Genomic DNA, 20242 nt, shown 5'->3' on the forward strand with positions numbered 1-20242 from the left:
GCAAAGAGGAGGTCCACCAAGACCAGGAGGAAATTATGACAGCAGGAAAGACACAGGAATCTTTAAAATGTTGCTGACATCTAGCGGCAGCACCAGCACAGAATGTTTTCGTTTGCCACACGAATTAACTTGTTTCAAGAGCACTGTGCATTAGCGGAATCGCGTAGGGTAATGCCAAAAGTAATGCAATCCAGAACAAGCAAGCAAACGAAAAAGAGGTGATAATCTGGTTCCCAGCTCTTTGATCCCTTCTTTTTTTTCATCTAAACACTTTATATCTTCAGGAGTTCTTCTAAAAAAAAAATTACATTTCTTTAGGAAGACATGAAAGGTGGTGCTTAAAAAAGAACCCCGCAGAATAACCATCACGATGGCTGGCCTTGAGTTAGTGACATAGGTTGCAGATTATTCCGAGATGGCCAAGCCACGTTGCAATGGGATGCAATTTATAACGAAGCAAAAAATATGAAATGTAGCCTCCGAAGTCGTTTTTGAACCTAATTAATGACAACTATTGGTTTATTATAAATTTTACTTATTGTACTCTCCTTTTGGTTCACATGATGATTAATTGCAGGCCTTAAAATAAACAGAAACAGGGATCAAATTAAGGCAAGCCCACATTAAGGCTCGCATAGCTTGGTTTTGGCTTAGCGTGTTGTCTGACTCCAACCGTTGGGTTTGTTAAACCGTAGTTTACATAGTTTCCCATGTAAACATAGCTATACACTTTTAAGCAATGTTGCTTTATCAAACATACTGCAGTTGAACTGTAGCCTAGAATCATTTCCAATCACATGGAAAGAGGAGAATATTTTTTAGGAAACTCTGTCTCCTACCGTAATTAATTCTTTGGAATATTAATTTTGATTCTTCTCTGAGCACAACCAATCCTCTAAATAGCAACACAAAACAACCTTTGCAGCAGAAACTCCCAAAGTGATAATGAAGTTTGAAAATTCCTAAAATCAGAATAGAAGTTGAAAGGGACCTTGGAGGTCTTCCAGTCTAGCCCCGTAGTCAAACAGAACCTATGCCATTTCAGACAAATGACTGTCCAGTCTCTTCTTAAAAATTTCCAATGATGGAGGGCCCACAATTTCTGGAGGCAAGCTGTTCCACTGGTTAATTGTCCTCACTTAGAAAGTTTCTCCTTAATTCCAGGTTGCTTCTCTCTTTGGTCAGTTTCCAAACATTGCTTCTTGTCCTGCCTTCTGGTGCTTTGGAGAATAGTTTGACCCCCTCTTCTTTTTGGCAGCAGCCCCTCAAATACTGGAACGCTGCTATCTCCGAAGTCTTTTCCCCTTGAAAAAAGTGACTTAGGTCTGTTTCTCACACTTACAACCACTGCACCATCCCCATGGACATTTGATCAAAATTTGGATGCTTGGCAACCAGTTCATATGTACGACGGTTGCAATGTCCCAGAATCGTAGTGATCCCCTTTTGCGAACCGTCTGACGAGAAAAGTCAATGGGAGAAGCCAGATTCATTTCACAATTGTGTTACTAACTTAACAACTGCAGTGATTCACTTAACAAGCCTGGCAAAAAAGGTCGTAAAATGGGGCAAAACACACTTAACTGTCTTGCTTAGCACCAGAAACGCTGGGCTCAATTGAGGTCGTAAGTTGAGGACTACCTGTATTGTAGACAATGTGTGCGCTATAAGTTAAACGCCTTTTGAAAAAAGCTTCTTTGTCATTCCAAATATCCACAGCTACTTTGTTGCTTTAGTAATCCAGGATCAAATTTAATGAGTTCCTTCACATTTGTTTTTACAAGTATCTGATGGCATGTACTAACAAGACATTAACTGTTCCATTTTTTTTCTTTAAAAAAAAAAAAAAGCACATACGCTTACAACAGAAGTAAGACAAAAAAATATAAACTTTTTCTACTTACAATAATTCTATACATAGCATAAGAACCAAATCACAAATTTTGTCACACGATAAGAAATGTTTTGTGTCGTCGGGTAACATAACAGGAAACCCTTTATAAAATTCTGTTTTTCATTTCTGGATTTTTTAAATTAACCATTCATTAAAACTAGCTATGCAGGCGGCCTGGGATACATGACTAAGGCACCAACAGTACAAAGCGATATAAAAGCGCAACGTTATTTCCTTAGGAGTGCGTTATACACTGACACGCCACGAGAAAAGGCAAAAAGAGTCAACCGACTTGTCGCAACCTTTGCGTGTTCTCAGAGGGTACCGTTTCTTCCAGTTTTTGTCCAAACTTGACATGATGATGGGTCTTCTTCAAGGCTTCAGTAATTCAATCCCAACTTCCCTAACCTGGGTGCTCTTCAGATTCTTGGCAACAAGCTAGCTGGATGGAGGATTTCGAGAGACGACAAACCAAAGAGCTGGGGACAACTCCCGTAACGTTTTGTAATTCTCGGAAAAAATGCTTCCTCAAAATCTAAAGCCGAACTTCCTTTGAGGCGTAAACATGAACCTTTGATGCTAAACTTGCTGTTGAACTGAGAATTACCTCAAAACATGGTTGGCTGGAAGTATTATCTTAGGTCTGCCCCACCTGAGCTCATTTCATCCGCAGGAACCAATTTAGCCTTAAGAGATTGAAAATATCCCTGTGGTTCCTTGCAGTGATCCGAGTATGCTATAGCAAAGTGCCTGATATAGGGATGTGCTATAGTTTGCGGGCAATATACAAGGTGTGCATATATCTCAAAGTTCCAACATTTAGGCTCTAAAATTAGCAGGGGATGAGAAGTATTTCCGCAAAACCGTTTGGGGGAATATACCGCCAGTTAGAGGTTCCACTTGTTTTACATACTGCTTTCCATTACTAAAGCACAATCAATCATAACCAGTTACGGCAACGTTCTCAAACTTGGGAACTTTTAAGATTCGTGGACTTCAACTCCCAGAATTGCTTGACTGGAGAATTCTGGGAGTTGAAATCCACAGGTCTTAAAATTGCCAGGTTTGGAGACCCCTGAATTAAGATACACCCAGCCATATTCCTGACACTGCGGTACAACAAGAACTCCTAAAAGGGCTAACATAGTTGCAAGGAACTCTGGGAATTGTGTTCTCAAATCTGTTTAAGGGGGGTTACTTTTAAAACTAGGTTTGGACTGCTTATATATCATGTGGCTGGTGGAATTCCATGAAGGATCTGCATCAAAGGGTCTTCCATTTTGCCAAATTGATCTGCATAGTCTCAAACACGTTATCCAAAGTATTTTGTAAATGGCAGCAGACGTCCATTCAATTCATATTAGGTCCAATATATCGCTACATTCCCTATTTCCATATATCAAAGCTTTTTGAACAGTCATGAAGATGATTGCATATTCTTTATCGATAATGTAATTTCTATTAAATATGGCATAAGAAATAATGTATTATAACTGTACCGATAGAAGCATTTCTTTAAAAAAGACATTCTATTCTGTCAAAAGATCTGCTTTTAATGAACAGTTAGTCAATTGACAGAGAGAAAGAACAGAAGTCAATTGACAGAGAGAAAGAACATCTCAAAGCAGATTTTAGTATGTTTTGTCTGTAGCTTCCTTTGCCCAATTGTAAACTGCAGGTGAAGAGGATAGTACAAAACATAATAAACAAAGTCAATAAAACTTTCAGTTCTTGTAACAAAAACTGCTGGGTTGTTTCACTCTAGAGACTTGTTGTAACAGTCTAAAATCACCAAATTAATGTTGCAATAAGGATGTGAGCTGAGCCCCAAGAACAGCTCAACAACTGCTGTCATTATGGTAAACCGTTTAAAAAAAAATTAAAAACAGATCTAGGACAGGTCTGAACAGCCATAGGAAGTTGCAGAGAACCTGGGGCCAGTCAAACCTTTTCCAACAATATTCTCAATATATGCTTTTTGCTGATTCCATGACAGTTTACAGAAAGCAACTTTCAGAGACACACATTTATTAAGTTTGGTTTAGCAGGCTGATTGCTTATGCATGAATGTAAAATGTTGTCATCTGTAAACACGTAATATAAACTTTGATATACACCTTATGCAACTTTGGATGCACTTAAAGTGACCAAAACTATAATTCTAATTTCCTAACCAACAGTCTCACTGAGCTCAATGGAAATTTGGACCAGAGAAATGAATTATTTAACTGTGAATCAAGCTGAGAACCATAATGCCACATTACTTCCTTAACAGAAAAAAAATATTATTCATTTCAGCATATATATACAATGACTGGCCCGCCAAGAATCCACCCCAAAGACTTTCTCACTCTTGCAGGAAGTAAAATTAAATGCAAGTCATCCCAAGACTAAAATAGCAAGACTCCCATCAAAACGTTCTTCAGAAGGCAAACAAAATTATTTGAAAAAGAAAAGGTAAATATACAAAACAGAGTTTTAAAATTTTGATTCATAACAAGGGCACTGCTACCAAAAACACAACAGAGCAAAAAAGATGGAACAGCTAAAAACACACTTATTCTCCCAATGAAACGTTCTCTTTGCTGGGGAGAATTTCATTGAGCGTAATTAGAGGTAACTTTTTTTTTTGTTTCAGCTCCAGCTATGTGGCACTTAAGACAATCATCTGTGCACAGAAAGCTTTTAACAGTCATGCGAGGACACAGTCATCATTTTAAAACAAGGTTAACATTTCTCACCACACAGCAGTGGGGAAAAAAGTTGTCAATGAGGCACCGCACTGGAACATAACATCTAGTAAATTCCACACTGTACAGTTTCAGAAACAAATACTTGAAGAGCTATCATTAAAAAAAAAAAAAAAGGCAGAGTATTGATGAAACAAGTGGCAGGTTCATTTTGTGGGCCTGGGTCAGCGTTCCCGATTACGCAACTTACATCAGCTGACTGAACAAGAGGTCCAGAGCTATAAATTCTGAAAGCCTTTGGGAAAAGGGGGAACGTTACAGGAAATAAACGCGAAATGCTAACATGCTAAAGAAATAGGTTGTTCTCACTTTCTTATTTTAAAGATGCAGTGTTCCTTTTTTTTTTTTTTTCAGAGCCCACCACATGCATTTAAAAGAAAGGTACCAAGTGAGGATTCTTCATTATTTGGGTGGAGTTTAACAGTATCCACAAATGTTTCTCTGCTAATACATATTACCCCCTGGATGCATTTCCAGGAAAGAAACCCATCAAATACCAGATTTCGTTCTAAGCTATTTTTGCTGCGTTGAAACCAATTGAAGCTCTAAGTCCGGCTGAAATAACGAGACCAGCTTCTAGGTAAGCAGATGCATCTTGTAAAGGTGGCATTAGAAATCAGGTGTACCATTTAAAGTTAAGATTGCACAAGTACCATGACCTCTTAAAGTGGGAGAAAGAAGGGCCATGGGGTTTTTTTTCTCCTCCTGCATCGTTTGCCAAAACGTCTCAGCGTTGAAGTGACCTGCCTTAATTTATGCCCCAGGGTAGGAATGAGGGAGTTGAAAGTATAAATACAGTGTATGCTTGGATCTGTCCTCTCGTACTGTGCATGCCAGTCAACATGGCAAGCTTAAAGAAGTGCAAAAAGTTCTGGCGAATGCCCTCGACTTAAAGTGCCCTCAATGTTCCTTAATTATTATTTTTTCTCTCTCTCAAAACGCCGTTACAAAAATCTAGAAAACGAAAAGGATTATAAAGTATAAAATCGTCTGCTCTCCTAAAGATCAGAGACCAACACTGCATCTTTCAAACCAGAAAGGGACGTGGTTTAAACCCATGGTTGTCATCTAGGGGTGGTGTGTGTTGATAAGAGAAAGACAGTACCTGCAAAAGACCAGGAGGGTAGGTTTTACACGCAGGAGTATTGGTAACGATTCTTCAGGCATAAATAATCAGTTGAAGACATATAGAAAGCCAGGACTACCATAGAAATGGTCTCCCTGAATGGCTTGAAATGTTAGTGGATAAACTGAAGGAGGCCACGTCATATGACCGTAAAGAAAGAACCAGGAAGAGAACGTCTACGGAGAGTGTGCCCAGCCCTTAAATTCCTTTATCCTACGGAAGAAAAGAAAAAAAAGACAAAGGGGGAACGTTTTAGTGAAAAATGGAGCATACACAGACAGAGTACAAAGAGATCACGCCGTACAGGTCATCCTCGACTTACGATCTCAACATTTCTGTTGCTAAACGAAGCATTTCTCCAGTTGGGTTTGGCCCCATTTTGCCATTTTTTCTTGCCACATTTTGTTAAGGAAATCCCTGCAGTTGTTAAGATAGTGACCATGGGGATACTGCACAGGATGCAAGTCAGTTTTTGTAGTGCCACTGTTAACTTCAGATGGTCATTAAACAAACTGTTTTAAGTCGACGACTATTTATACAATGTATCTGAGACTAAAAATAACACAGGGTTATCTGCAGAAGCTGACCAGAATATACCTCTAGCAGTGAACCTTATATATTTATTAAATTTGTATGCTGCCATCTCATTGTTGAGAGATTCCGGGTGGCTTACAACTTATACATAAAAAGTGACAATACATTCAGGGAAGCTTAACTTGGCTTCTGAAGGCAGACCCACAAAGCATTTTTTATTTATTTATTTAAAGCAAAAAGTTTGATATTTCAGCTTTTGCTATGCAAAATACTACAGGTGCTGTCTTCTGGGTGTATGTATTGAGTACTGGACAAAAACAGCAAATTATCCTTGCTTTATTAAGGAAGACTACATTACCCTGTGTGAGAAGGGGGGGGGGTTTAATCAGTAGGCATTTTCAAAAAAGTAACTGAAGTCCGTTACTTTTGTTTTTCTGAATCCTTTCAGATATTTTATGTGAATTTTGGAATAGCCACATGGGGCTATTCCACGTGTTCCTGAGTAATTTTTCAAAACCTGTTGGGAAATGATCGACAAGTCTTAACTGTGATAATATCTAACAATTTAACAGATATCAAATGATTGCGTTCAATACAAAAGAAGCGTCTGTTTTACATAGTTAGATTAAAACACTAGATGTACCCTTATGCCGTTTAGGATCTGTATCCTGGCTGGAATCTAGCAGTTTCCTCAAAGATTAGTTCTTTCAGTTTTTCCTTCGGCAAGTCGTCCAGCTCCATATCAAATTTGAAAGGCGCTTCAGCGACAGGCTTTAAAAAAAATAAACAAAGAACAGCCCGTCAGAAATAGGAATGATATTGAAGCACAAAAGGAATAGGTGAAATTGGGAAGTTGTCGACTTTTTGAATGTTGTAAAGATGCTCAGAAGACTTGGTGGTCAAAATTAGAATATGAATCTTAGAAAATAACGCATGCTGCAATTACCTGCATTGATAGTCATGTCTACCAAAATGCAGTTACGGAAATTTTACTTGGTTACATTTATTAAGGGATGGTTTGGAGAGCTGGCAAGATTCAGATTTTCTCACATATTTATTGATATACACCAAGGAAAAAAAATTAGTATAACTACCGTGTTCATGTGGCAGAAGAGCTATTTTTGACCTAAAGTGTGGTTCCGCTCTTACAGACATTTATCTTGAAAGCAAATAAGTCTTACAGCGTCAGAAATTATAACTGAGACCCTCATTAAATGGCTAAACTTTTAAGTCCTCAACTTACAACCGCAATCAGGATCAGAATTCCCATTGCTAAGGGGGTTGTTATATGGGTCACACATGATTTTACAGCCTTTTCGACCATGAATCACTGCAGTTGTTAAGTCAGCCACGAGGTCGTTAAAGACCAGGCCGCAAATGGAGATCCTGTGACCCCATGATCCTGTAACCTTTGCAAAGGCCAAGCACCCGAGATTCCGTCAGGTGACCTCAGGGATGATGTGACAGTCATAAGTGCAAGGACCAGTTGTCTTTTTTTTTTTTAGTACGGTTATAACTTCGAGCAGTGACTCAACAAATGCTTGTAAGCTGCCCCATAGGTGCTTTTTTACAAGGCAGATGGACTTTTTTTCCCTTGAAGATGTTTTGCTTCTCCGCCAAGAAGTTTCTTTAGTTCTGACTGAAGGGTGGAGGATGGAAGGATTTCTATTCCTTTGCAATCATCTGGTCGTTAGCACTCTCTCTGAGGGTCTTCAAGGCCACCGGGAGGTTTATCTGTGCCCTCAGGATCACCTGAACCAGGGTGCAAATGACTGCAAGGAATATAAAAAGCACCTTTGGGACAACCAGGACCTGGATGACTGAGAATCTCCATAGACAGTTGTAAGTTGAGGACTATCGGTATGAATATATAAAACAGGATTTGAGCTATAAGTACTTACTGGCCTGTCTGGCTGCCAGCCCTATTCAAAGCGTTGCATTAACCTATTTCTATACTGTCAAGGCCATGGTTTTCCCAGTTGCAATGTATGGCTGTGAAAGTTGGACCCTAAGAAAGGCTGAGAAAGGCCAAAGAATGGAGGCCTTTGAACTCTGGTGCTGGAGAAGACTCCTGCGAGTCCCCTGGACTGCAAGGCGATCCAACCGGTCAGTCCTAGAGGAGATCAACCCCGACTGCTCTTTAGAAGGCCAGATCCTGAAGTTGAAACTCAAGTACTTTGGCCCCCTAATGAGAAGGAAGGACTCACTGGAGAAGAGCCTGATGCTGGGAAAGATGGAGGGCAAGAGAAGAAGGGGACGACAGAGGATGAGGTGGCTGGATGGAGTCCCTGAAGCAGTAGGTGTGAGCTTAAATGGACTCCAGAAGATGGTAGAGGACAGGAAGGCCTGGAGGAACGTTGTCCATGGGGTCGCGATGGGTCAGACACGACTTCGCAACTAACAACACATACTGTCAAACAGCCATACCACAGCGTCCCTACCTCATCACTGGGATCGTAATATTGTTCTAGGTAGGGGTGAGCCAAAGCTTCTTCCACTTCAATTCTCTTGTGAGGGTTGAAAGTCAACATTTTATCCAACAGATCAAGAGCTAGAGAGACAATTTTTAGAATTAGCTGTGCTTGCGTTCTACTCATCCCAGTGTCCACCCTATATAGAGGGTTCAGTGACGTTTAATTCCCCACCGCCACCCCGGGATGCGAAAATAATTTCACACAACCACCACAAAAGGTGGGTGCTACTCCAAGCAGGACTTCACCTACAATAAAAACATTTATTAAGAATGTTTTTAGAACTATGGACTGGCATGAGAATTCTGTCAGCTGCTTTTAATTCTGCTTAACAGGATAACTAATAACATTTTTTTTTCTGCTGCTTTTTCCTGTTTCCCTAATTTATGTCCATGTGCACTACAAAGAATGCCTCTCTCCCTCCACCCTATCAGCAGCATAAAAAAGAATCTCATTCTTTTAAATTACCTTTGGGATCAGCATTTGGAAATAATCTGTTCCAGGGAACCTTATTTTTATATGGTAGAGAAAGCAAATAATTTCTCGCTTTCGCGTTGATTATACAGTTCAAGTCTTCTTGGGAAGGAGACCCAAGAATTCCTACAACATGAAGAAGAAAAAAAAGGAAGACAAATTAGTGCAAAAATAAAGTAGATCTGTCTGGCGAATATAGGCAACTTAAATTTACTATTGTTTGCTCAAGTTTCCAGTTTCAACAAGTAAACAAAGAAAAAGGAAGAAACATCAATTAGGCATGTTAAAAGTCTTTTGCCTGTATTATTTATATGTAAAAAGAAAAAAAATATTACCAAGAATGTGGTTGAGCTGATCAAGGTAATGTTTTCCTGGGAAGATGGGTCTGTTTGATAGCATCTCTGCCAGAATACAGCCTACAGACCAAATATCAATAGATTTGGTATAACCCTAGAGATAAAATGGAAGAAAAAACATTTGCTGTAATGTGTATTTTATAGTTCTGGAGTTCTAAAATACGATCATTTTCTAGCACATGTCACTACTTCTACCATTTGAGAATGTTTTAGTCTCTACACTTAAGATTTCTTGAAACATTACAATTGCATTATAAAAAATAAGACTCCATAAACTACTATACTTAAAGTTCAATTCCTTTGAATCCAGGAGTAGGTATTTAATAACAACCTCAAATGGAAAATATACATGTTACCCAAGCTATGAGATTACACAGAAAAAAAAACACAGGACAATATTCTAGAAAAAAAATACTGTTTATAAAACAGGAAGAACCTTTTTTACGGTCAGCAAAGTTAAAGTAATATTTTATACATACTAGGCTCGTTCAGTTATATAGGACTAAAATGATTTCCAGGAGGAATAAAAACAAAACTGATTGACTGAACTGGATCAAGTGACTCTGCTATAATATTAAACACAAAACATTTCAACTCTCACCTTAGAATTCAACATAATTTCAGGAGCTCTGTACCAACGCGTAGCTACGTATTCTGTTAGGAAGCCAGTGTGGTCATGATCTGGGTCTGCCACACGAGCCAAACCAAAGTCACATATCTATTATGGGATAGAAGAAAGGGGTTTTTTTTTAGAAAGAGTAGAGTTTTTGTTTTGTTTCGCTTTCAAGACAGCAAAATTCTTTTTAAAAAAGGTATGGTAAACTTTAGGGAGATATAGTCCACGAGGAGAAAAGGCTTCAGAGATAGCAGTATTCCAATATTTGAGGGGCTGCCACAAAGAAGAGGGGGTCAACCTATTTCCCAAAGCTCCAGAAACCAAGACAAGAAACAATGGATGGAAACTAACCAAGGAGAGAAGCAACCTAGAACTAAGGAGGAATTTCCTGACAGTGAGAACAATTAACCAGTGGAACAGCTTGCCACCAGAAATTGTGGGTCCTCCATCACTGGAGGCTTTCAAAAAGAGACTGGACAACCATTTGTCTGAAATGGTATAGGGTCTCCTGCTTGAGCAGGGGGCTGGACTAGGACCTCCACAGTCCCCCTTCCAACTATGTGATTTTGTAATTACTTGAGCTATTTCCAAAAAGCTAAATACAAACCTTGAGATCACAAGTAGTGTTTAGCAACAAGTTGGATGGTTTGAGGTCCCTGTGCAATACATTGGCTGAATGGATGTATTTCAGTCCCCTCAGAATTTGATAAAGGAAATAACAAATGTGATCATTGCTGAGATGTTGAGTTTTTAAGAGTTTGTAGAGATCCGTTTCCATGAGATCTTGCACAATGTAGCTGAAAGCTGAATTAAGGCAATAAAACTAACAAATGTTTTATATCGGATATGTAATTTGGCTGCGCTTCCCAGATGTTTAAAATTGTACTTCTGTGCAGAAACAACGACAACATTTCTGTGTTGTTTATGAATAGAGATATATGCACTGCCAATGCACATAATAATAACCAGAATAATTAATTTTACTTTAATGCAAAGAAGAAAAGATGATGGCAAGGAGAACAGAAGAACGTGGGGTTTTTAAAGGATACACATCTTTCATTTGATCAATAGTTGGAGCCCGAATGATGTCATTGATTCCAATAATATTTTCATGCTTGAAACGCAACAGGATTTTGATCTCTCTTAGGGTTCTTTGACAGTAAGTCTGGTGTTCAAAAGGGCTGATTTTCTTTATCGCCACCCGAACTCTGTTCAAATTATCATAGGCTGAACTGGAAGAGAGAGAAAAAAAAAAGGTGATAAAATAAACTCGACAATCGGTAAAACAAGAGACATCCTTAAATAATTTAGCAGAATCTCCACCTTGTCTTCAACCCCCTTTGGGTTAACTTTAAAAGCTTTAAAGTTAACATTAAAAGCTTCCTTTGATGCTAATGACCACAAAGCTACAGAGCACCCGTTTCCTCTTTAAATCTTTTCCCATATTGATTATGGAGTTCCTTCTTGTGTTGCTTCTTTCTCAGCAATATAGGAGATAGAAATTGTTGGTCCCAAAAGAAATGTTGTTTAAAAAAAAAAAAAAACAGGCTCCAGTTTTATAGACCCTGAGGCTGCAAAGAGCAAGCTATCCACCCATTTCTTTTCCTAATGGTCTTGCCTAATTTCAGAGAGAGTTTGTAGCGTCTTGTTGAAGGGGTGGGTTGTGGTCTAGGGACTGAGAGAGGACTGGGGGTCCTCCAAATCAGGACACCCATTCACTATTTTTAGGGCAGAGGGGCTGTTAGGAGGAAGAAGAGCAGACGAATCTGGACCACCCCATCATGTTCAGCACATGTAACTGAATCAAGCACACAGAAATATTCACTTTTAACTCCTACTGCAAAGCTTCAGATAATTTAGCTCTGCTGCCAACAGGGTTGCCCAGCTCTGTAAACATACAGCTATTATGGGATACAATGGTAAAGAGGTAAAAAGTGCTACCATTTAGCAAAGGATAAAAATAAACAAGTGGGATTTTTCCTGTGGATTTGAATACATTAAATCCCGCCACCCGTTTTTCCTTTCTCGTGCTGTTGACAATGGCACTTTTTTTTTTCCTGCTCTGGTGGTTTTTCAACACTGGCAAACACTAATATGTAAGCTTATTCGAATCTTGAACAGTTAAAGGAATGTGTCCTTAGAAGATGAGCAAGATTATTGCTTGTCGACCCAGTTCTTGCCGTTGCTTGGCGACCACACTTAATTTAGTTTAAATTTCACTCCAGATTTCAAGCCTAATAATAGAATGCTTACCAATTCGGTTTTCAACAGAAAGGCAACTCCTATAGTCTAACAGAGCCATTCCGATAATGTAGAAGATGAAAAGGAATTTAAGCCAAATTTGGCTGAGATTCTCAGTCTCTGTTCTTCCCACCAGGGTTCATTCAGCAGGAGCTATTCAAACAGGCTAAATGAACTATTTCTAGATAACCAGGATAACAACTGTAAATCAGATTGCTTTTTCCTCCTGTGTCACACATTACAGATATAAGTCTGGAGCCAGGCACTCTCTTTACCAGGAGTTTTGTGAGTTTTCAGACAATCTTCCTGATTACAGAGGTTAAAAATGCTTTAAGTAAACAAAACTTCTGCAAAGGAAAAAAAAAAACAACCCTTGCAGCCAATTTAACCCTGGAGGAATTCAGGAAGGATTAAGTCCAGCCTGCTTTTATCTTCCACTTTTACTCTTTAGAGAGAAAGAATATTTCCCCATGAAGTTAACCAAATTAAAAGGATGAGTTTCGGAGAACTGTCTAATAACGGTTTTATAAGTGATACAATAACCTGGAAGAGAAAACTAAAAGAATAAGAAACCCGACATCAAAAGCTAAAGAAAGTTAGTAGGAAACAAGAGCTTTAGATGTACATGTGTGTGCAAAACAGGTAGATCACACACTGAAGTGAAATAAAAGGCTGACACCTAAGAATAATTACTTTTTATATTGCTGATGAAGGGGAAGGGGATAATAATTGAACTTGCATGTTGCCCAACTCTCATTGACTCTGGGTGGGTCTCAACAATCAAAGAAGTTAATGTTTTATAAACTTCCTCAATCAGATACTCTCCAGCGTACAGGGACCTGATTCCCAGAATTCCTTGGAAACGCGGCCAAAGGTATAACCTAGATCAAAGATCAGAGTACAATCTGTTTGACGTGTTAGGAGATAAGTTCCTTCTTTTTTTTTTTTCCACTGGGCAACAAATCACTGGCTTGCCAGCGCACCTTTGTCAAGGCCACAAGTGATTTTCAACGTTCAGGATCACAACTTTCTCAGAATCACAGGTAAAATGGCCATCCTTGTTCCACAATTTATGATTTGCCTATTCACCGAGAGAGAGAAGGGTTGAAAAACGTAAAGCTCTTTTTAGCATATTCTGAGGATTATTTCAAGAGCCTTTTGCGAGAGTTGGTCAAACGCACCTGTTGAGTGCTCAACTTCAGGAAGACCGCTCTAGGAATGGGAAGAATTCTACTGGCATGTTTTAATTCTTCATAATAGTAAGAATGGATCCCGTATGGCAAGTCCGAATTCTATGTCTATGATGGCTACTTGTGAGGGATGGGTTTGTGCTGTCTTCTAGGCTACTGAAAAGTTTAAAAAGAATATATTTCCATCACTTTACCTAATAGGAAATAGGATAGCCTGCGAGAAGCACTCGTCACCACCTTTATTCTTAGAGAGAGAAAAGAACAAAACAAAAACAAACTCAGAGCATAAACTGAGAGCAGAGGTGGAACAAGTATAGGCTTTAGCAGAAAGAGGACAAAGAAACAACTATTATTAGAGCAAGCGTAGACCAGACCATGTCTGGAATGTAACAGAGGAAAAAGAAACATGAATTTACAATGGGCAGCTTCAGTCAAATTTCTTTGAAAGAAAATCAGCAGCTCGGGATTCTCAGCTTTTGCAAACAGAGGGATGAGCAGTAATTATGCATCTCTTGAGTCCAGAGCTAAAGAAAGGGATGAGTTAAAGACAGAAGTCTTGATACTATTGTATTATTTCAGTGGCCACACTCGTAAATAAACATTAATGTTTCAAAATCTGACTGATTATTTTCAAGGCTGCATGCTTCCACTTCACTCTTCCTGCAGGTAGGAAGAACTCATCATAATAAAAGAGCTGGAATTACCTGCCAATTCCTTCTTTAAATGAAGTAGGTAGCTGCCAACTTCGCATTCTAGCTACACATTATATCTTGTTGGTCGAGGGATAAGGTGAGATTCGTGTTCAGATGCAACATTAAGCTTTTTCAATCCTAAAACATTCAGCGTTACCTACTTGACCAACCCCCCCCCCCCAAAAAAAAAACCCAAGATGAGTTTGAAAAATCAAGTAGAGAACGCTGGCATGCTCGTTTGTGAATGTTAGGTCAGGATTCTTAAGAATTATGGCTTGGTATTTTCTGCAAGAGGACCCAGAGACGGCAGTTTCCTATGTTCCTAAGTTACAAGCCCCAAAGCGTGGGCAGAAGTGACAGGAGAAATAACATATTAAAGATGACTGCAGAATCAGTACACCGCACCTTGAAAAAAAAAACAGACATCCAAGGAAGGACAAAATGAAATGGTGACCAAGCTACAAAAAAGGGCTACAAGAAGCCAGAATAGAAGGGGTTCATGAAAAGTGATTAGGGTTGAATATCAGAATATGGTTCGCCAAAGTATGTATGTGTGTATATAAAAATCAGTGCCAGAGAAAACTAGAAGCAGATGGTTCAAAAACATGAATGCTGAATTGCCCAGGAATGGAATGAAAGAGAGAGAAAGAAAGGGAATAAGCCACAGGAGGGCTAGCGTGTAAATTGAAAGGAGAACAGGTAAATGGCAACGTGCCACAACTATGCAGAGATACAGAAGAAAAAAAAAATACAGATTAAAGCTTCAGCAGTTGGAAAAGATAACAATCCAAGGGCTGAGCCTGGCAGATTTTGCCAAAAGTGAAAGGAACAATAATCAAAGGCTGCATTTCTTCCTATTAAGCCATGATTTGTTTAACCACGACCACGAGTGATTGGGTTTGCATAACAGGCTAAGAAAGAAAGAAAAAAAGCATTCTGGCTTTGCAATGTTAGATGAATCCAGCCACGGTAATAGAATGAAACGGTGTGTGTAAGAAATTAGAGAAACCCAGAGGATCAATTTGGTATCGAAACAAGCAGCGTTTTCCAGATTTAGTGAAATCTTTTTAATCTGCCTGACTAGCATGATCATTTGACATTGAAGCGGACATACAAACACGGATAGGAATCTGGGTAAGCGGAACCTTTGGTCACTATGTTTTAGCAACCACAACCTCGTTAGCGCAAGGCCTCAGACGATTCTGAACACTTTTTCATGAAATGAAAGCATTAATAACTTGACTCAGAATCAGGATGCTGATATACTTATAACCTGCTTAAAAGTATATAAATCGTGGCTGTCTTAACTTCTCACTAATCTGCATACACAGAACTTTTCTTAAATTCCTGTCTTAGCATCAGTTAACAGTCACAGCTGATTGCCACATACCTATGCTTCAGATTTTAAACTACATCTCAGAAACAGTTTTCACAGACATGAAGCACAAAACCTACGCTACAAAGTTTTGTTTGCATAATAGAATAGAATCACAGTTCTTTCAACTAGCTGATTAATACTGTATTTTCTTCAAAATTTCTATTACTTGATTAAGACAAACCTATCCATGGATTGGTCAAGTAGTCAAACAGCTGTTAAGTATAAAGATATTAGAATTTTTAAAATGAACTATCATCTAGCTCATTATGCTGGATCGGAAAAAGGCAATTCCCCAGTGGAAGATCTGAGCACTTATGCCAGCTTGCATTGATTAAAAAAAAAAAAAGGCTAAGAGCTGAACAGTGTTTTTCAAGAGGAAAATAATTAACTAAAAAGATCTTAAAGTACGCTTTGCACACGCTATGAACAGAACGCTTTCCTGCCTATCCCTCTGAATTGATATTGGTGTGATAGATCTTGCACCCTGTGAGGGCAAGGCACTTGACTGAGCAGCTAGTCCACACAACACTTCAGACTGGCTAGTCTACACAACGCAGGAGACCCAAAACAGAGGAACACTGCAGAATGTCAGTTGAAAAGAAGCAACACCAGCTGTGTTAAGCACAAAGCCTTCACAACACAAGCCTGTAATATCGCTTGCCCCCTTGCTGACTCTTAATAACTAGAGAAGGCGCTGTTCCTTGCTCTCGGCACCCAATTTTTTAAAATTACATAAGATACAACACACTATCCATCGAAACCCCTATAAAAATACATTGCCACTTTTCATATTTGGCCTAGTCTCCTACTGTAAATCTCGTTTGATTTCATCAAGCGCAGCCATGGCAAACAGCCATTTGGAAATACAGCATGAAGGGGTACCAGCAGAGAAACAAGAGCTAACACCCCATGAGCAACAATAGACTTAAGAACAGCTGAACTCTCGGCCTTTGCTTCCAGCCCCCCCAGCCCCCCTAGCTGAGTATGCAGTGAGGGATCAGATGTTCTTCTGGTATCTTTCTGGACTCCCCAGAAAACTCACATATAAAATGTATTAAATCAGGGGTCCCCAACCCCCAGTCTGTGGACCGGTACCGGGGCCACATAAACAAGCAAAGGCCCATCTGCAGGGTGCAGTTGGCAAACAAAACCACACACCCTCCAGTCCACAGAAAAACTTCTCTCCACGTAACCGGTCCCTGGTGCCCAAAAAGTTGGGGACCCCTGTATTAAATAATACCTGGCATGCATTCAATTTCAATATGGATACAGGCACACTTATACAGACCCATACTCAGTGTCACGCTTGCAGTGAACAGTATGGTTAATAATTAATATCTGGCATTAAATGTCACTATTTAGATTGTATAAAGTGATTCGCTGAAACTACAGCAGGCAAATAAACTTGGGCATGTGGGTGCTTTATTAAGTAATCCGGTAAAGGAGATAATAACTTAGATCATTATAGCTGTGATAATACCAGTAACAGGCATTATATTTTATTCGTGGCAGCAAAGTCTCATTAAATTTCAGGAAAATATACATGGGATCAAAATGAGAATTTGAAATATGTGCTTCCCAAGACAAGACGCATTATTTTAGGTTACGACTGCCTAAAAACAATGCTTCCCCAAGGAATCTGCCACAAGTAAAATATAAGACATGTTTTCCTGGTACATAAACGGCATAATGAAATTTCAGATATCAATTCCTTTGGAAAATAATGAGAACTCAGAGAAAAAACAAAACAGTGACTGCTTAAAACAAATAAATCACGATATACATCAACACACACCTCATTACGAGGCACCCCAAATGCCTCGTTGAAGGAGAATAGGCAGAGGAAAATGTGTTGTTTTTTTAAACAGACAAGGCTGCAATCTTAAGGATATTTTAAGCAGGAGTTAAGAGGTTTCATTCCCAAATAAAAATGCCCAGGATTGCTCTGCAGAATCTCCAAGCTCTCGACTTCATCCCTGACAGGTTTTAAATGCAATCCAGGCACCCAACTGCATTTGCACTTGAGGTAGAGCATCTTGGCCAACAAGAACAGAACATTAGCCTGATGTGGCAGTGAAAGTGGGGACTTTTGAACAGAAGGACCTTGTTGCAGACTCAGCCATGAAAATTCTTGGGGTGACTCGGGGCCAGATGTTTTTTCTTTCTCGGCCCAGCCCACCTCACTGGGTTATTGCAGAGTGGGGAGCTGTGTCTAGGCTGCCTTTTGCTCCTGTGTGAGATGCAGAATGAAACGAAAACCAGTGCACAGGAGAGCAGGTTGCAATTAAAAAGGCTGCGGCATCCACAAGTCAGTTTGTGCAGATGGGTTACAGCCCCACAAAGAAGCTTGGATCCCTTGAAGATGGTGTGGATTGCCATTGCCCTTGTCATTTAAAATATGAGAAGGTGGAGCAGCCTTAGGACTCTTATCATCATCTACCACCACCAAGTTGAGGTCCAATCCATCTGGAAGGCAGCACTCACAGCCTCCAACCTCTCCTCAGCCTGGATCACCATCCCCATTATCCACTGGCAACATAGGAAGGCTCTCTGATCCTTGGGGTAGTGATCGCCCTTGTGGTCTGACGTGTCTGCAAGGCAGCATATGCACAGCTCGCAATCTAGATTGGCATCATCCATCACCAGCGAGGCTGGGACAGCAATGGGAATTGTGATCCAATCTGTCTGGAAGGTGGAACACAGGGCTTTCCACCCTTCCCCCTGCCTGGACCACTATGCCCATCATCCATCACTAGAAGAGAAAGGTTCTTAGGTCCCTGGGTCAGCAATGGGGGCTATGCACCCACCCAGTCTCAACCTTACAATCCCAGCATCCACTACTAGCAAGAGAAGGCTGGGAAAGCGATGGGAGTTGTGGTCCAATGTGTCTGGAAGGTGGAGCGCAAAGGGCTCCCCACTCATCCTCTGCTGGACCATCATCCCCATCATGCACCGCTAAGACAGAAAGGCTGTCCAGTTCGTCTGGAAAGCAACATACCCAACCTTAACCTAGATTCCCATCAGCCACTACCAGATGGGGAAAGACTGGGACAACAATGGGAGTTGTGGTCCAAGCTATCTGGACGGTTCCCCATTTCCCCGTCTGGACCACCATCCCCATCATCCACCACCAGGACAGCAAGGCTCTCCAGTCTGTCTGGAAAGCAACACACCCAACCTTAACCTAGATTCCCATCATGCACTACCAGATGGGGAAAGGCTGGGACAACGATGGGACATTTCTCCCCGTCTGGACCACCATTCCTATCATCCACCACCAGTTGGGAAAGGCAGCGATGGGAGTAGCCGTCCCACCTGTCTGCAGAGCAACCGCCCCCCCCAGCCAGCTTCTCCCCCGCCTGCTGCCGGACCCCCATCCCCATCATCCCCTGCCGGGGCAAGCGAGGGCCCTGCTTACCAGACCATCCCGTAAGCCCCTTCCCCGATATAGGAGAGGTTGGTGTAGCGAGGCCCCACGTCGAAGACCTGCCCGCGCACCATCTCCGGAACCCCGGCAGGGCTCCCACAGCTGCCCGCGCCGGCCCCCGACACCGCCGCCATGTTGTTCTCCGTGAGGGGAGGCGAGGCTGAGGGGAGAAGGGGGGGGCACCGATCGGCGGCCGAGCAGAACGAAAGGAGGCGGGAAGTCGCCCTCCGCCCTCCGCGGCTCGCTTCGGCCGGGCGAGGCGAAAGAAGAAGGGCTGCCGGAGGGAGGCGACGCACACACCGAACAAACCGCGGCCGCCGCGCAACCCCGCCAGCCGCCCTCTGAGGCAGGCGGCTGAGGGAAGCAGGGCGGGGCCTAGCCCTTGCCGACAGCGCACGCGCACTCGCCTGAGGGGGGTGGGAGAAGCGGGCCGGGCCCGCGCTCTGCCATTGGTTCGGCTGCGGGGAGAGGCGTGGCGCGCCCGCGCGCGCGAGGGGAGGAGTTTACGGATTGGCGGGGCGCGTGCGAAGCCTAACCTCACCGTCGGGACGGAGGGTGCCGCAGCCCGAGGGGCGTGGCCTGGGCAAAGCAGCGGCGGACGTGGAAGCGAGGGGGCGTGGCCACGGAGGCGGGGTTTTGCAGGAAGAAAAGGTGGGGGGGAGAGAAAATAATCTGTAAATCACGTGGTTTCCCTTTCATTTCCCCCCCCCCCAGTCCTTGCAATTTTATTTCTTAATTCTACCTCCGAAATTGCATGATTTTTGCTTTTCTGTAAATGTGGTCCTTGCGCTGGTGCTGCTCGAAAAACAAAGTCCCAGAGGTCCATTTTTGAAGCATTTGATATTACCCCAAGAGGGCAAGGCTTCTGCAGAGTTGATAAAAATATTTTTTCGGCATAAGAATTTTATTTTTTATTTTTTAAAAAAAGAAGCAGGCTGTTCTCCAGCCAGCCCCCGCTCCAAGCAATGCATTAATAAATTCATTTTTATATATATTTAACGTGTTAATTTCTTCTGTTAAATATATTTTGTTAACACATTTTTTAATAAATCATTTTTTTATATATTTAACGTGTTAATTTCTTATGTTAAAT

At 41.1% G+C, this 20242-nt stretch overlaps 1 protein-coding gene across 1 annotated transcript; it reads right to left on the reverse strand.

Annotated features, from left to right (window-relative positions):
* Nucleotides 1-1727: 1727 nt before the first annotated feature.
* On the reverse strand, nucleotides 1728-19531 carry MAPK1 (mitogen-activated protein kinase 1). Its single transcript, XM_039332335.1, has 9 exons — nucleotides 19141-19531; nucleotides 11271-11453; nucleotides 10829-11018; nucleotides 10207-10323; nucleotides 9585-9699; nucleotides 9244-9375; nucleotides 8746-8855; nucleotides 6948-7075; nucleotides 1728-5983 (listed from the first exon to the last, which is right to left on the reverse strand). Exons 1-8 carry the CDS (start codon nucleotides 19281-19283, stop codon nucleotides 6959-6961), a joined length of 1107 nt encoding a protein of 368 aa, XP_039188269.1. The 5' UTR covers nucleotides 19284-19531; the 3' UTR covers nucleotides 1728-5983; nucleotides 6948-6958.
* Nucleotides 19532-20242: the final 711 nt, after the last annotated feature.

This window comes from Crotalus tigris, unplaced genomic scaffold, assembly GCF_016545835.1.
Source record: "Crotalus tigris isolate CLP2741 ecotype Arizona unplaced genomic scaffold, ASM1654583v1 scf7180000024461.2689607, whole genome shotgun sequence".
Classification (NCBI taxonomy): domain Eukaryota; kingdom Metazoa; phylum Chordata; class Lepidosauria; order Squamata; family Viperidae; genus Crotalus; species Crotalus tigris.

Bases quoted from the DNA above. Each gene is read 5' to 3' on its own strand.
- MAPK1 (XM_039332335.1), bottom strand. From the start codon at position 19,283: ATGGCGGCGGTGTCGGGGGCCGGCGCGGGCAGCTGTGGGAGCCCTGCC. The intron at 9,700-10,206 runs GTGAGAGTTGAA...TTTTATCTCTAG, and splicing joins AAATTATGTTGAATTCTAAG to GGTTATACCAAATCTATTGA. The intron at 7,076-8,745 runs GTAGGGACGCTG...TTTTTTTTAAAG, and splicing joins ATTACGATCCCAGTGATGAG to CCTGTCGCTGAAGCGCCTTT.